This window comes from Calonectris borealis, chromosome 6 (assembly GCF_964195595.1).
Source record: "Calonectris borealis chromosome 6, bCalBor7.hap1.2, whole genome shotgun sequence".
Lineage (NCBI taxonomy): Eukaryota > Metazoa > Chordata > Aves > Procellariiformes > Procellariidae > Calonectris > Calonectris borealis.
The window spans coordinates 24,785,912-24,803,183 of NC_134317.1; the positions used below are offsets into that span (position 1 = coordinate 24,785,912).

At 43.8% G+C, this 17,272-nt stretch overlaps 1 protein-coding gene across 1 annotated transcript in view; it reads right to left on the reverse strand.

Moving 5' to 3' along the window:
• Window positions 1–238: 238 nt before the first annotated feature.
• Window positions 239–17,272, reverse strand: part of CHN1 (chimerin 1) — a 105,513-nt gene continuing 88,479 nt past the window's right edge. The window contains exons 10-14 of the mRNA XM_075153286.1: window positions 7,236–7,409; window positions 6,449–6,526; window positions 5,153–5,290; window positions 4,021–4,126; window positions 239–1,163 (exon numbers count right to left, since the gene is read on the reverse strand). Of these exons, the coding sequence (XP_075009387.1) occupies window positions 992–1,163; window positions 4,021–4,126; window positions 5,153–5,290; window positions 6,449–6,526; window positions 7,236–7,409 (668 nt within the window). The 3' untranslated portion in view covers window positions 239–991. The remainder of the gene's footprint in view (window positions 1,164–4,020; window positions 4,127–5,152; window positions 5,291–6,448; window positions 6,527–7,235; window positions 7,410–17,272) is intronic.

Below are 17,272 nucleotides of genomic sequence, written 5' to 3' on the forward strand. Positions count from 1 at the left end.
GAGGCATCTTGGACAATGAAGAAAGAAATTTTCAAACTAAAGAGGAATTTGTGGAAACCTTAGCAAAGTGTCAGGCTCCAAAGGATTTAGATCAGAATGGTCTTGTCAAAACCGGTAAAACTCTAACTCACTTCTTTTAAATCAGAGGTTTTTCAGGGTTAAAGTGTCAATGTAAAAAATGAAAAAAACCCCAGTATTTTTGAAACATGTTCGTTAAGTAAAGATAAATAGCTTAATGTTAGAGTTCTAAAAGCAAAATTTAATAAATTAATATATGCATGCCAGATAAAAATACAAAATTACAATTGAAATAGCAGTAATAATAAAGGAACACTGCTCAGCATTGCAGATTTCACTGCAACCACCATAAACATCATGGAGAATTACTTAAAGTAACATTTAAAGTACACATTTTGTTTCTGTTAAAAACAAATTACTATATGATGAAAAAACTGAAAGAAACCCAAGAAGAAATCAGCCCCCAAAAGTGGCAGAGAACGAAATGTCAATAAACTGCCAGAGGCTCCATTTCACGTAAGTCGGCCTTCTTTTTAGTATCAGAAACCAATTACATAGAACATAAAAGCAAATTCACAACAGGTTTACACGGAGAAACATGCTGAATTACAATCACAAACTATCCAGAACAAAGATGCTGCACCAGTTCAGTTGTTTTTCTTCATGGAATGAGTCTCACCAGAACAGGGAGAACAGGGAGCAAATCATGCAATAGCTTTAGGCTTTTTGTTTTTTATTTTAACATGATAAACACCCAGGATTACTAGTACTGGAAAGTATGTGTTAACCTTTTTCAACATCAGCTGAATGGCACTACAGAAACAACAAAGAGTTCCTTCATTTTTATCCTGAATACATCGAAAGCTCTAGCAAATATGGAATTCAGCGACAAGAGCCATTGAATTACTTTAAAATATTCCTTCATCCATAGAACACTGTTGCTTCCTTTTTTATTACAAAACCCCCAAAATACTCAAAATAAAATGTCTTCATTTTTTATAAGCATCTCCACCACAAGTCTCTGATAACGGATGTCATTCAATGCAGCCATCGCATCCAGTTCTGGCGCTCTCATAAGAGTTGGTCCAAAAACTATGCCCAGATTCTCTGCACTCATCAGATTTTCCTTTTCATGGAGCGTTACTCTGTAAAAAAAGGACAGTGTTTTTCACATTCCTGCGGTGCCAAACTATGTCTGCATATGCTTGAAAACCTGGGAAACCGGACAGAAATGTTTGCCTCTCCCCAAAGCCGAGGAGAGGCTGCCGTTTCCGGCAGGATATATTCGGAGGCATCGGGTGAAACACTCAGAAGTTAGCCAGTGCAAAGGCTGTGCGGGTTTACAGTGAGTCAGATGTCTCTGTCCTCCCACCACGCACACAGACCACGCTGACCTGCAGGAGGGGTTGGTACTCCGCGGCGAGGGAGGGGGCTGAAGGGTGGATTCAGACAAATCGGAACAATTTTGCTTTCGCTCTTTACAGCGGCACCATTCGGAGGGCGTTCCTCTGGGGAGCAGACTGTGTTTGTTATTACGTTAGCAGTTTCATGGTCACCAGAGACGTGCTATTGTGCCCACCCAGGCGGGAAGCTGCCCAGGCTCCCCGGGTGGCATGGCTCCACGTGGTCACACTGCGCCTCTCTCGTGTGTACGACGGCAATGGGGATGAAGCACATCGCATGTGAATTCCCTGCCTTTAGGCGCTACAGGCTAACCCTGCTAAGCTGGACGCCTGGTTCCTCTTCAAGACAAATTATGTCCTGTGGCGTGTACTAAAAAAAAAGTGAATCATCGCTTTGGCGCAGCTTTGAAACCGCCAGGGTCTCACTGTAACCTCATTTGCACGGCAGTCTGAGCAGGTCATTAAACCTGTGCTCTGACAGGCCCTCTTCCACCCTTCCCTCTTCTGGGGTCCTGAGCAGCTGCCAGACAGCCGAGCCCGCAGCTCCGGGAAGCCTCCCGCCGCCTGGTTCCCATCTGCAGAGGAGGAGGCGGCGGGGAGGCCACGTTTTGCTGCTCCACAGGAATCCGACCTGCTCAGAGCTGTGGGCTGAGGCCCTGCTGCGGGGCAGCTCTGCAGGCCGCCTCCAGAAATGTAATTTGCCCAAGACTTAGACCTGCAGCAGAGGCATCCTCTGCTGGGGCTACTGCAGAAACTCGCCTGCTCAGCAAATGCCAGAATGGTCACTGCTGCCCAACCGCGATGGTCTCCAGGGTCATGGGATGGTATTTCATGCGGGCTCAGAGGCAGCTTGTGCTCTCCTGCGCGGCTCTGCCTCAGCATGGAGAATATAGGGTCCCGCTCGGGGGGGGCGGGAGGCGGACAGCCTGCCTGGGGTACCCTGACACTGAGTGCGCCCATCGCTGCTGCCCACTGCAACGGATGCAGCAGACACAAACGTGCCTCCAACCCTAAGCTTCTGGCTTGGTTTATCCTGATGAATTGCCTCGCTCAAGGAAACAAATTTAGATTATGCAAATGTTTTAATACACACTATGGTTTAAAGAATCCATAAGGATTCTCAGAAACAACTAAGAATCCAGGGACAGCCACTGAAAAAGTCTGGCTACATTATTTCTCTTTTCACCACTGTGGCATCTTGCGTTGCATGAAGAAATCCTTTGGTATATAGAAAAAAATTTCAAGATTTTTCTTCCTTCTTTTCCCCTTCTGCCTTAATTTTTATTTTGAAACAAATCAGTCTGATGTTTCCAAGCTGCTGTGTCTTCAGTTTGTAATCATTCCAGATAAAGGAGCTATGTCTGATTACCTGAATTCAGCAGCAAGGCAACAGCCCGTAGAGCACCACAGCTCTTTTTAGCAAATGTATTAAGTTCAAAAATGAGCAAATTTTGTCACCCTTCTACCTTATCATTCACCTATACCAGAAATATGATGTGCAAAAGCAACTTGCTAACTACAGCAGCAACAGCTGCTCTCAAACAGGGTAAGGAAAAATTAGCTTCACACTTCACAAGCAGTAAGGTGGATTTTTTTTGTCCCAAGTCTCTCATCCCTGTGTCTGTTCTAAAACATCCATTAGAAATGTCATTGAAATAAATGGACAAATCAGGCAGAAGCCTTGTAGCTGAATTTTGCCTGAGGCACTCAGCAGAGTTGACATATTCCTACTTGTAGAACTATAAAAGGAAAAAAAAAATAAAAGAGCTTAAAATAAAGTCTTTTTCTAAGGAAAGGGAATGATTCTTATATATTGACAGTAAGTTCACGTTACTTGAGAAATGAAAATGGATACCCTAAATGCCACATTGATTTTTTCCCTACTTCCCCGAAAGAAATAGAACCTGTGCTGTTGTACTGGATATTCACCCGTCAGTCCCTCTCTGACAATTTTTCAGCCTACTGACTGAAACTTCAGTCATAACTGGGGGAGAAGGAGAAACCTCAGATGCAATTTGTGCTCCTACGTTTTTGAGAAGGTGGAAGGTGGAATGAGGGGCTCCACGCTGATGAGGAATGACTGGCAGACCTCACCAGACGTGTGGCTGGAGGGCCAATTAACACTTTGCCTAATCAGTGTCAGCTCAAGCCTAGTGTGTGTCGTCTTTTTTAGGGTGTCAGGGATGACCAGAAAAAGCAGGGATGACCAGGGATGAGCAGAAAAAGACACCGATCTATAGCCATTAAGCTGTATTAGTTCCTTGCCCAGGGAATGACTTACTATTCCTACGGGCGCTAAAGGCTTTTTTTGCCATAAATATTCACTGTAATCTTAAATGCAGTGCAAATTTGTTAAGGCAGGTGACTTTCGTGCTTCAAAACTGTGGTTTTTTGACTAATGTCCTTCAAGTACTTCGTGAGTGCTTTAAGCGGGATAAAAACCAGTGTTTGGGTATTCGCTGTTGTGCAGACTATAATTCCCTGCTGCAGTCCATCTCCAGGATTTGGTGGGCCTTGCCCAGACTTTTCTGGAGGTCCTAACATGGTCTTTGCTAAAAATGAGTTTAGCTTAGAGTTCTCTCCAGCTAGTCCACCTTACCTCTTCAGATGTGCCATGAGATACCGTAATGTTTCACAGTGTGCAGGCGGCAGCAGTTTCAGCGCCTCGTGGAGAATTTCCAGCTGTTCATCCGGATCGGTGGTTTCTGAAACACAGAAGTTCAACTGTCACCACGTATACAGCCAGAATTCGTGCACAGAAGGACAAGAACGGTGGCCTGCAGAGGAGGTAGGGTCTCACAGCTCTCCTGGATTACTGATTTCCAGAACCTATCCAAGCCTTATAGTGGAAGATTTGGCTGTCCAAAGAGGTGCTTAGAGCAGAGTCAGGGTGTGATTGGTTTTGGACAAAGAAAACTCCCCAAAGCAAACTGCAATCCGCTGAAAGATTCCCTGCAGCCTACTAAAAAAACTCCCCCGGCAATCCTTGCTGACTGGACTAGTTTTGCACAAATAATCTACAGGTGCAACCCTGGGACAGCAGAAGGTACTGGGAACCTTGCCATCAGCATCTTTGGCTGTGTCCATACTACTTGGAAAGAGCTTTCTCCAGAGGAGCGGTAAGCCCAGCATCCGGCTCTTGTCGTCTACCCACGGCTACCTCACACCTTTCCAGGTGTGGCTGGTGTGACTGCTACGTTGCAGAGGTGCTTCAGGCAGCCAGGATGCTTGAGAGAGATGTTCCAGCTGGGCTGACCACTGTGCTTGCAGACTCACTGTCTGCGAGGCCAGCCTTGAAGGTGGCCTTAGGATGAGCGCTTATCAGCTTGTAAAAACACTCAAAATGGACACCTCTAGAAATAGATGACTTCTTATCTTATTTCTAAACATTTTCATTAATCACCTTCTTTCTGGCAACACAAAACCAACAGACTTTAAATGTCACTGTCAAGTACTAGGGATTCACGCAAGACATAAAAAGCAACGTAATCCATAATGTGTGATGAAAAGGAAGCATTCCTGGTGACACAGGCAGAGAAAAATGTAACCATGATCACGTAGCACCACATGGTCATGTCATAATGTGCAGTGCATATTTACTTCTGCAATCCTTACTAAATAGGGCAAGGAGGGTAAGATGGGACAGCTACTAAATCAATAGGCAAGTACTGCACAAAAAGGAGAAGAAAAGGATGAGAAGGAAAAGTAGGAGGAAAATGCGTTATACTTACTTGCAGACTCTATAAACTTTGGGTAGGCATCATACGTGATGAGTGGAATTGGCAAATCCCTGAAGTACAGTTTAAGTGCACCAGTGATAATATTGATATCTTCATACATATTCACAGAAATATCAGCTTTTTCCCCATCTGTGTAGAGAAGGCACTGACATTAAAGCCTTGGAAATGTAAACAGATGTAAAACAGCATTCAAAAGAAAAATAATAACTTGCTTAAGCAAACCTTATTAAAAAGGACACAACTACAGGTTTTGGCTTTTATAAGCAAAACAGAGAGGTACTGGACTGTGAAGTTCATCATTTCGAGGTGAAAACCTCAAGCATTTTATAAAGTTTCGTTAATTTCTTCGTTTCAAATGATCATAAAAAATGCAGGGTTTTTTGGGGAGAAAAAACCTGCCGGCCTGATCTAGCAGTATCTATCTTGCAGAAATGTGTGGAAGTTTAGCTATTTCTGAACACATTGCGTTGCCAAACAACACATTTGTCAGCACTGAATGAGAAATCAGGGGAGTCTGGGAAAAAAAGAAAGAAAACCAACTTAGTCCACAGCCTCCTCATTTTATAGGAAAAACATGTGTTCACCATTTAGCTACAGCATACTACCTACTCCCGACCGCAGCGGACACAGATCCAGAACTTGGCTTCTCCTGCGCATCCCCGCCCTGCTAACGCTGCAGAGGAGGCAGATGTTGTCTGAATAGGTCCAGTCCTCCGGAAAAACAGCAGAGTGAGTTTCCAGCATGGATTTTGGCCTTCATTTCTACTGGGATAAGGGGACTGCAGCTGGAAAGCCTTTAATTTTCCCAGTGCCTTTTCTCAGAGAGAAGGGTTTGTTCTCATTGACCTTTCAGACTGTAATAATTCAAACTTTGTTTGCACTGTTGTATTCATCTTATTATTTTGGAGCCTTCATCCAGAAAGATGGATTTAAGTTGCACAGCCCTCTTAAGGTACTTCACCACCCGCCTCTATCCCTCCCCCACCCCCCGGAGCGTAGTTTTACTTGCAAACTAGGGCAGTAGTTCAGAAAGCTCTGTCCTTTCCTATGCACATCATTACCGAAGCACAGACACTGATGGAAGGAGAAAAGTAGATTTTGGTAATAAAGGCCAAAGTGAAGCTGATAACGCTTTTCTGATGGGGAGACTCCCCTTCCGCTAGCACAGCCGCCGGACTCCTTCAGCCCACTGATGCAGTGGAGCACGAGACAGACGGGGGCTGAGCAGAAAAACTGTGTATATTTAATACATCAGCACAGAGTTCCAGCAGGCAGGAAAGACTGTACCTCTGTCAAATGCCATTTTGACATCTTCAATAAGATCACTAAATCCTGAGACTCTGTATAGTCCTTCGGAATTAAGACCTACAATGAACATTTTAACAAGATTAAAATTAGTCTTAATCTTACAATTTCCTTCCACCCAGTTCTTCCCTTGCCAGGTTCTTCATTTAACGCAGAAAAAGCAGGCATGTTTTAAAAGCCTTATCAGGCTTTTCTTTCAGAATGAAATCTTATTCTGCCCTTTTAACCCTGACCCTTGCATTAGCTGCCTTGTTATATCAGCACTAAATTATGTTTATACAAACGATTTCAGAGCTGAAGAAACATATTAAACCAATTACAACTGATTTAAAAATAACCAAAATTAGCATACTTGATGTTCAGTCATTATTTCAGAATGAAAACAAATACTGTAATTCTAGAAAAGTATACTCAGTGTGGGGCAGGGAAGTAGCAAGAGGAAACTCATCAACACTAACTGCCTTTTTTTAGCACATTCACTTAATTTTTAAAATAAAAATATTACTGGAAAGATAGGTGCCAATATATAACTATAAAGCAATAATTGTCCATTAAGCAATTTCTAGCAGAATCTATAAAAATTATAAATGGGTATGAACCATGAAATAATGCAAAGTATAATATTAGCTGGGCAGCGTAATTGGCAGTCATAAAATGTCTTGTGCAAATCTGTTTTGAGCAATCATACATTCAGCAGAAACCCCGATGACCCAGATCAATCTAAACGGATTATCAGTAAAGCAACAAAAGTCCATTAACTATGCCTTACCTCTAGATTCAATTTCCCTAATGCACATGTCTACTACCATTGGTCTCTTAGTGAAGTGTGCTTTTACTAGCGTTGTAAGGTCACAGCTGTACACTTTTTTGACATGCTTCAGATCTGGCTTGCAGTCATTTGGGACCATCTTGGAACATTGCTTGTGCACATTTAAACCACAATCTGAGAGAAAAATGAAAAGACAATTAGGCTGGTGTTTGGTGAAAATGCATATCCCGAGGTCAGTCCCGCGGAGCGTACGTACCGCTCCTGCAGGGTCTGACCTGATCTCGCAACCACTGCTTCTGTTGAGACCTCCTAACCGCCACATGCACGAGGCAGGGACACACCTGAAGACAGATTTTCTACCCAAGGCATTTCTTCTATCCCCAGAAGACTTGACACAAAGTAACAAACTTTCCATGTGTTTTTTCGAATCAGGATCTAAGGGTCAATTCTGTTCCCCATCACTATTATATACGTTGCTATCACGATCTAAACTTTCTTCCCAAGTTGCTGCGGATTTCCTAACACTTACAGTTTCAACGTAGTGCTGGACTGTGGCACTTAGACACCTCCTGGGGAAGATGAAGGTCAGGACTGGGTCTCAGAAGCGCACGTTGGCAAGGCAGCCCCGAGATCTGAACCCCTTCAGGGACCCCTACGCTCTTGCCAGGTGCAGCAGCCCACCCATAGCGCTGCTAGTGACAGGGCCCGTTCCCCAGCTCGCAGGGGAGCTGAAAAGCAGACGCAGGGGTCACCACGCTGGCTGGCGGTTTCTGGCTACCGAGCAGTTTACAAAGGACTTTGCTAAGTCACAGCGGCTGCAATGCTGACGCCGTTTCACAGGGTGTTTCTGAAACAAAGTGTTGGCAAGCACCAAAACAATTCTGTTTACTTTAAAAATGACTTAGGGAAAATTCGCTGTGTTTTTTTTTAAAACATAAACAAACAACACCACAGCTTTATTGTAAACATACTGAGAATGAGATTTAGTTTAAGTGAAACTTAATTGAAATCAGGTTACAGAAAAATGTTTGTTCTACCCAAAACCATTCAAAACCATAATACTCGGGGTTTGGGAAAAAAAATCTCGGAAAACACCACCAATTACACAGTGAAGATGGGAAGAGCAATACAGTCCCCTTTAAGGTAAGCACACACTGCAGTCAACACTATCAGGCAGCCTCCTGCACTGCCCGGGGCCCAGGGCAGCCCCCGTGACTCCATTTTCACTGCCATTCCTCCTGTTTTGCAATGGAGACTCACAGGTGCTTGCAAAGAAATAGCAACCGGCAAGAAAGGCGGCACTTCGCAGTCAGGGCGTTTGCCACGCTCTGACGCGCACTCGGTATACACCGAGACTCCAGTTCTGCAAGCGATTCTCTACATCGCTGCACTACCATACGGAGTCCCCGGATTTCTGTAGAATTAAGGGATGTAGGAGCTTGCAGGATCAATGCCTTGATGAAAAACTGTACTTTCCTCTCCCACTGCAGTACTGAGTATCTGTCTATACAGATTCCCTTCGTATTTCATTCTTGCTGATTTTGCCAATACTTGTACTTTCATTAATGCTCCATAGATTATTTGACTTCGTTCTTTCCAAAACAGTAAACCCCAGAATTCATCGCTAAGTTTAATTTCCACTAAGTCAGCTGCAGCCTGCTGCTAAAAGCACTTTGTTTACTTAACAGGCCTGTAAAGCAACCAGCTTTGTCACTTAGGATCCTCTGTAAAACATCCAAGCTCTGGTTGCAATTAAAGTTCGGCATGTCACCTTCAATCAGTCAAAACTCGCACAGATCCCGATCCAGGTGAAATGGCTGATTAGAATTCTCTTTAGCTATTTCTGTGCAGGAGCGACCCCCTTCCTTGCGAGGGGCCGTTAACGTGCAAGACAGGGAGCTGTGAATGCTGAATTTCCCACCCGGTTGTGATTTTGTGTTGGGCAAAGCCCTGCAACGCGACACCCGGCCCCCCGCAAACAAGCGGTACCGCCGGGGGTACCGCGGGGGCCCACCCTGGTCAGCCTCCGTCGCTTGCTTTGACCCACAGCCCTCTCCTGGGCTCGCCCCAGAAGCTGCTCGTCACAGCGGGCTGTCCCGGGCCCCAGGCAGCGGCAGGCTCCACTGCTGTCCCTCCGGGCCTGGAGAAGTTCAGTTTGGTCACGTGGGTTCCTTCGGTGTTCGCTCAGTTGCCTCATTTGTGACAGAGAGGGGACAGTGACAGCCGAAGCACTTGCCTTCCCCTGACCGTTTATCTAAACCCCGCATTCCCTCAAGTGCTCCAAGACCCCTAGTTGGAAGGTGCCCGACCACGCAACCTCTCCACGCGCAGCACCTACCCCACTGCGGTTCTGGGGTGCGGAACGAAGAAACTCTGAGCACGCCAGCCAGTGCAGGCACGGGGAGCTCCACCTACGCTTTAAATATCTATCACCAGCCCTACCTTTTGTTTGAACTTCGAGAAATCAGGTCCCTCTGTGCTTTAAATAGGGAACCCAAATTCACTGGAAACGTGTGACCTAAATCCCTTAAGTGTCTCAGTGCTTCAGCTGTGACACGGGAAGGAGAAGCTGTTCTTACCTCCTCTGGGTCTTGCAGAAACAAATTCATTAAACGTTTGTGGAAATACAGAGGAGAAATTGCTCATCTTTGGTGTAAGGTTTGAATACTGTACCATTAATAAGACCAATGGCTACACTTTTAACAAGATGACAAAATACTGAATAGGTATTATTAAGCAAGTACCATCCATTCTGCTTTCAGAATAAGGATGAAGTTGTGGCGTAAAAATAATAAGTAGCCAAATAATTAGAGGCAACATCTTAACGCACACACAAAGCAAATTAAGACCACATAGGAAATCTTAATTCTTGATTTCCTTTATTTCAAAACCCTAACTTTGCAATAATAGTACTTACAAATGCAAATATAATTATTATACATAGAATTGCTACAATTGCTGCAAGAAGCACCTATTCCAACATGTGCAAAATGGTCTAGCATGTCTGGCAAAAATGATGTCTACAAGACTGGAATGGCAGCGTCTCGCTCATGAGGACTCACTAGCAATTTTATGAGTGCGAATTAGCTGCTTCACACAGACAGCAATACAGCTCAGAGTTATGTTTCTGGAATCCAAGGATAATTAAGACTAAAATATACAAAAAAAAGGAAAAACATGCTTCCAAGTACCTTATACTTCACTTAATTATCACATTCACTGAGATCATCCTAATTATACTTATATACAAGAAAGTTTCATTTCATTAAAATATCTAACTTACAGAGATGTTTTCAATGTGAAAACCTTGCTTCTGAAAATAATTGTGTTATTGCTAATCCCACAGATTCAAATGGGCTTTGGATCTGACCTCATTAATAACAGAATAATAATTACAAATGCAAAAGTCAATTTTCCTCCTCTCTCGTTTGTTTTTCCTTTGCGTTTGATTAGACTTTATGCACCAGCCCACTGCTTCAGGGCTTACAAACACTCCTGAGAAACATTTAAGACCTAGAAATATTTCAGATACTTAATGCTTAGAAAATGCATGAGCATCAGGTTCAGTATTATTGGGCTGTGTGGTATCCTCCTAGCAACCAAGGCCCTTTCACCTCTTAAGTAAGTGTAGGAGAGCACCTCACTTCAGCAATTCTGCATCAATATATACTTCTAGAAGATTTCAGTGAATCTGCAACAGAAAAACTGTAGTTTTTCCAATAAAGAAGCCGATACTCACCAGTACCATGCTTCCTACCAGGTGGGCCCCTCTCCTGAGCTAACCATACTTCGTGAAAGGCAGCACAGCCGCGACTCAGTCACTAGCCTCTGGTTCAGGTGATAACCAGAGCCACGCGTGGATGAAGGATGACCGTCTGTCTTGCTAACTCCAACAAGGTAAAAGGCACACGAGAAGGAGGTCAGCCCTCCTCTCCACTGAGCGCTGGGAACGTGCCAACCTTCTACTCTATACTCAGCTTACTTGTTACTACTAAAAGACAGGAATTATGCTGCAAATTGCATATTATTAAATAAAAATGCCCTCTGTTCTCATTGCAGATGCTTCATCAATGCTTCGAAACCCATTATTTTAGAATCAACTAGGAAGGAACAAGAAAGCCGAGTCCTGAATCTCTCTGTGTGCTGCCACGTGGTGAAGCTTTAGGACTGCTTGCCTTATTCACACGAGCTTCATGATTTGGCTGGGTTCGTTAAGACCAAGAGGATTCATTTGATTTCAAATTTATGGTCTATTTACTTTTGGTTATATCAAAATAAATCCAGAATAGCTACGTTGGCGTTAGCAGCTTTACTCCAGATCTAAAGTAGCCAGGAGCCTTATCTGTTTCTTACAGAAGTTCATCAGAGCTTATCTGCTGGCTGGCTATACAAATTGGAGAGCAACTAAAGAAAAATCCCCCTAATGCATCACATCTGCTGATAAATCCTATAATAATACAGGACAGATTTAGAAGATGCAGTCATGAACCCTTGCAGGTCAATAGGAAAACTTCTGCTGACTTCAGTTAATCAGAATTTCACCTTATACAGAGATGATTTGTCAGGACTAGAATTGTGAGTCACACACACTATTCCTTGTTACAGTGCTGTCAAACTGTAGCCACCTTTCAAACATACCAAATGTGACCAAAAACATGTAGTCATAAATTCAAGAGTTTATAGGAAGTTTGGAAATTTAGGGAAAAAAAAAAAAGAGTAATTTTAGATGACAGGTTTAGAAGTCTGTGATAAGCTGCCCTGACTTTAATACCATATTGGTCTAGGAGTTCAGGTAGGCTGTGACATTACTTCTATGAGAGGTATTAAATTTAAAACCAGCTTGACAATACTTTCCTATGATACCTAGAAAAAGGTTTGGTAGTGTTTTAGAAACAGCTAATACTCATGTTAGTCCACTGGGCCGAAAGAACAAATAAGGTGTTCATATTAATGCATAAGCAGAACCAAAAGATGTATGTACGTTATTACCGCCCCATGAGCACACATTATAAATATTTGCAGAGACTAAAATATACTTAGCTGTCGCTTTTTGTTATACTGCTGATTTGATTTTAGTCAGTTTTAGATTTCCTTTGGTTTATGATTTACTGGCTAACGTGGCTGCTGATCACGCTCCACTGGAACGATACCGTATGCTACATACATCACTCTAATTATATTTTTGAATTATCCCAAAGAAAATTTATGCATTTTGTCACTCTGAGGAGCAGCTTTAAGAGCTAAAAGGTAGATTTACATTATCTGCAAAAAGTTCTGAAAGACTCTTCAGAGGTTTATGGCAAGCGTGGGAGGGTGGGAAGCACGGAGCTGGGGCGCTGGCACCATGCATTGCCTTGGGCAGGTCCACTGCAGTACCTGCCAGATGGGATAACACCGCTGCCTTGGATAAGCTGACATACAAAGACGACAGGTTCTACACAAGCACAAAATACTGGCTTCGTTACTTTTGCAAGGGTGAAAAGGTTAGAAAGGAATTTGCCCTCATAAATCAATCATGAGCTAGTAGCTTTCCTTTAATAATTTAACGCTCTTTTCCGTAGCAGAGGAGGCAATGCTTTCTATTCCCTCAGATGCAGTGTGTGCCAACACGCACGTGAATGTAGCAACCCCACTGGCCTCACGTGCTGCACTCTGTGCTTCCAAGCATAAGGCAGGGGGCTGCCATGAAGGTCTGCCCTCTTCCTCCCCCTCGGCAAAGCTGTTCCAGCCCGGGTGGCAACGCTGGAGCTGCTACACTGCCTTACGTACATGCCATTTGTTAATGTGCAATGCACATCTGGAAGCAACCTTGGTCCCAACAGAGCCTTAAGCCACTTTATTAAGCAGCGCCATGGCAAAAATTGCTTCCAAACATATGTGTATGCTCCCCCAAACCTGCTGTCATCCATACTACTATATCATGAACTATAGGCTGCATTATTCTTTAGGAAGGAATTTCTAGAGGCAGCTAGTTACTGGGCAACAGAATTACCCAATACTACAGAAAAATCAGAGCTTATGAAATAAAAAGAAAAAAAGCCCATCCAACAAGCCAATCGCCCCTTATCCCAAATCAAAAGAACACATAGGTCTGTGCCTCCAAAAGCTGGTTGGAAAATACAGGTGAAATGTTCTTTCAGCAGAACACGTTTGGTGGCGATGGTTTTATTTTATGGAAGTTTTGAAAGATCACAGACAGTTTGTTCAAAAACTTCCCTGGCTTCCAGCCACGACACCTGCCTACCTCCTCGACAGCTCCCCTGATGGGCCGCTGGCTTGCTCAAGGCTTCCAGGTCTGTGTGGGCTTGGAGATAAAGCCGCCTTTCGGACTCACAGTTTCAAGAATATATAGCTCCAGAATAGCTTCCCCATGGGAACGGCTCTGAAGCAAGGCTCTGCTGCCTGATTAGCATTTCAAAATTTTGGAGCTCATTCCTCACAGGAACACCACCAGATCCTGAGCTGGTGGAACAGCCTGTTAGGCAGCGCGCATCTCCTTCAACAGCATCACCACCTGCCTGAGGTGAGCTGGGACTGCTCTCCAAACAGTCCCCTTCCCACAGCCCTGACTTCTGTGGCTTTGATTTGCTCTTGTCCCCTTTTTGGGCTGACTGTCCGTGCCCTACATGGTCAGGGAAACAAGCAGTATCTGGGTACACATCTCAGAAGAAACTTGGATGTGTTTTTAAGGTACAGGTGTGGCAGAATGGGAGCTCATCATGACTGAGGCATGCACATACCTTGAGAGCACACCTTGCCTTCCCCTTTGCTGAGTTACTGTCACAAGAGCATCAGTCGTTCTTCCAGGCACTAAAAGCACGAGCATTCTGCCTGCACAACTAATGCCTGAAGATGGGCAGGCTCCTTTGTGGTCTCCTTCATCCTTACACACCAGTAGAGCAACATAGGGCTGTCCAACAGAAGGGATTTAATAGCAAGGCAAAAAAACCAGCAAAGGAAATGGGGCAGTTGTACGTTTTTCAATTGCTGGAGAAGGAAACGGATGAAATGGGGAAATTGAACACTTAAGCAGTAATTCACAAAACAATCCTGCTTTAAGACTGTACTTTAACTTTTCTGAAAACAAACTCCTGGGGCTTACTGCAGACAGGGCTGGCAGCAATATTGCTTGGGCTTAGCCAGTGGCAGCTGGTTGCCCCCACACTGATAGTTCAGCTGCCAGTTTATTTCTATCAGTTCTTCAGAGAGAAGTTACCTCCTCCAAGGGAAACAAAAGATAGGCAACTGCTACATGGGTGGCAGGCTGAGGTAGTTCACAGCAAATCTATCAAGGCAGCAGAAATGGTGCTTCACATACAGCCTCAGAGGGTGGTGCTGCCTGGTGTTAAAAGGAGCAGCCCAAAACACTATCAAAAGCATCTAGTGAAATAAAGTAAAAAAAATTATCTTTCCTTTAAGATAAGCTAATTAATGCTGTTAAACCAGGCCGTTCCAAAAAATCTTCTGATTAAATCACTTACTCATTAAGAACAACAAGTAAAAGGGTACAGAGGAAGGAGCAGATTATACAGTAACTTAAACAGTTCTGATGGGCTGGGGAAGGGGACAGGACACACGCAGCAGCTTGACAAGTCTACCAGCCTGCTTGTCTACCAGTCTACTCAGATAGTGCACTAACAGCATCGTTAATGCCATGCTCTTATCTCTGATAACACAAACTATTCTCCATTAATGCTACCAGTTGTTACATGTTTGTATCATTCATAAAATGAACTCTCTGGCGCTTATCTGCAAATTTTCTTTGGATGTTGTTATAGTTTCTCTCCTGAACACATTCTGGGCAATGGGATGAGCCCTGTGAGCACAGGGGAGCCTTACATAGGAAGAATGTAATTAAGAACACATTTTTCATGCATCGGATTTTGAGCTGGGGTAAACTCTTACTAGTTTCTGCTGTGCTTCAATGTTTACACAAGCTGGTGGCATTGTAATTTCAAACTTCTTCCGTCATTTCTACTTATGGCAAAAGCCTGCAGGAAAGCACACTGGAGATGGAGCACGCCGTCAGAAAAGGCAAATTCCTTGCATACAGATGAGTCTTCATCTCACAAAAATTTTAAGGGCCTGTGGCTAGGATGCAAAAATTGGAAGCACAACCCTCTGAGGTAGTAGGGCAGATGTCTATTATAAGGATTCACTCTAAGGAAGCAAATCTGTCTTTAAAGAAGTTGATGGAATAAAGATCAAATTTCAGGGAATAAAATTTAAGGAAAAATAAATTATTCCCCTTTTGCTCTGGATATACCACCAGCAGAAGTCAGACTAAGTCCAGCAATTCATTTCCTACAGGATCCAAATCCTGGACATCACCCTAGGTCTTAATTTTGAAAGACGATAAAGTTTTCCCGTGTTTTGTGGCTTGCATTAATCCCGAAACCTTTGTAGTCAAGATGACAGCCAGCACCTTTCTTCAACCAATAACCTTCAGGTGGCAAACACGGTGCCTACATTTACCTCTCACCTTTATCGAAGGGAAAAGATGTAGTCCTCCTTCTTTGTCTGCCATAAAACCTGAACAAGGATAAGCTAGGGAGAACCCATCTTCCAGGGGTTAATCATACATGAGTGTACCTACCTGACAAGATACTGAACACACTCAAGGATGTATTTTGATGGAGAGGGACACGTTCAGTCATGCTGGACTGCACCAAAGCATGAGTCAAGGCAGTTCAAGTTGCTAAGGCATCCTTGTTGGTTGCTACGCCATGTGTTCAGTTCTGGTGTATTATTTTTCAAAGGAGTGGCTTGTTTGTGTAACAAAAACTAATCTATCAGCCATTAGAAATAAGCTCCACTTTTTCCTCCTGCTCCTCCTCCTCTTTTCTGAAATGGATGACATTTATCTTTATTGTCCAGTCTAGACTGTCACACACTTCTCTTCTTGCATGTTTTTGTGCTTCTGCAGAGTAGAGGATTTAAAATGGTTGAGAGTAGCCCATGCAGTAATCCATTTGTATTTGTTAAACTTATCACTTCTGTACAGCAAATAGAGTCCTCTTGAGATGTGCAACTGCTATAAAAAGCAAATGCTTTAAAAAGTATAAAATTACGTATCATCAGTGCAGTTTTGCTCATAGGTATTTTTAATAAAATGATTATACAGACCACAAAACAGATTTTATGGATTTCCCTGGAGTGGCATTGAACCCCATTTGAATGCAAGTGGGCTGCCTCCTGCTAAAAGCTGTAATTTTTTTTGAAGTCGAACCTATTCTGAAAAGCAATGGCCTCATGTGGCTCCTTGTTTACTGTGCCTCATTGTTTCCATATTAAAATGGCTCAGTTCAGAAGCAAAATGATCACTTTAAAAAAAAAAAAAAACACCAAAACCCACTAAGACCCCTCCACTGTATCTGTGCACCTCTGACGTGCCTCCGATATGCCCAGATCTGTACAGCTTCTGGCTCCGATGGCTTGTACAGCCTCGGCTGACAGGAGCAGGTAGACACTGCTGCAGATGAGGCACAGAAAGAAACTGAGAAGCTCAACTGTTTGGATGAAACAACACAGGACTAAAACAAATTACAAAATCCAGCCAAATGAACTCTCACCAAACAAACAACATTCAAACCCCACAACACAGGCTAAGCCCTCCTCTGCTGATTTGCAAAACGACAAAACAAAACCCAGAGCAAAAAATGCTACTGTGAATAGCTGTTTCTTACCTAGTTCCCATTTTTATTCTTGCCGATGTCCTATACATCCCTCCACCACAGCAGCTCCGGTTCCCCCGCTGCCTGAGGACATGAACCCTTAGCTTAAGTCAGCACAAGGCAGACCGGGGAACTGCTGAGCCTGTCCTGCCATGTCCACCTCTGTGGGGCTCTCCCTGGAGTCCCTCTCCTTTACCCAGCCGCTGCTTTCTATGAAATTTATGAGAATGAAATCATCTGGGAAGCCCCTAGTTCTCTGTCAGCTACCGCTGAGGTTGGCTGGTGGCTAAATGCTAGCCGTGTGGCAAGGGGAGGACAAGCAAGGTAGGTTGGCTGCAAGCCATGCCCTTGGGAAAGCCCGAC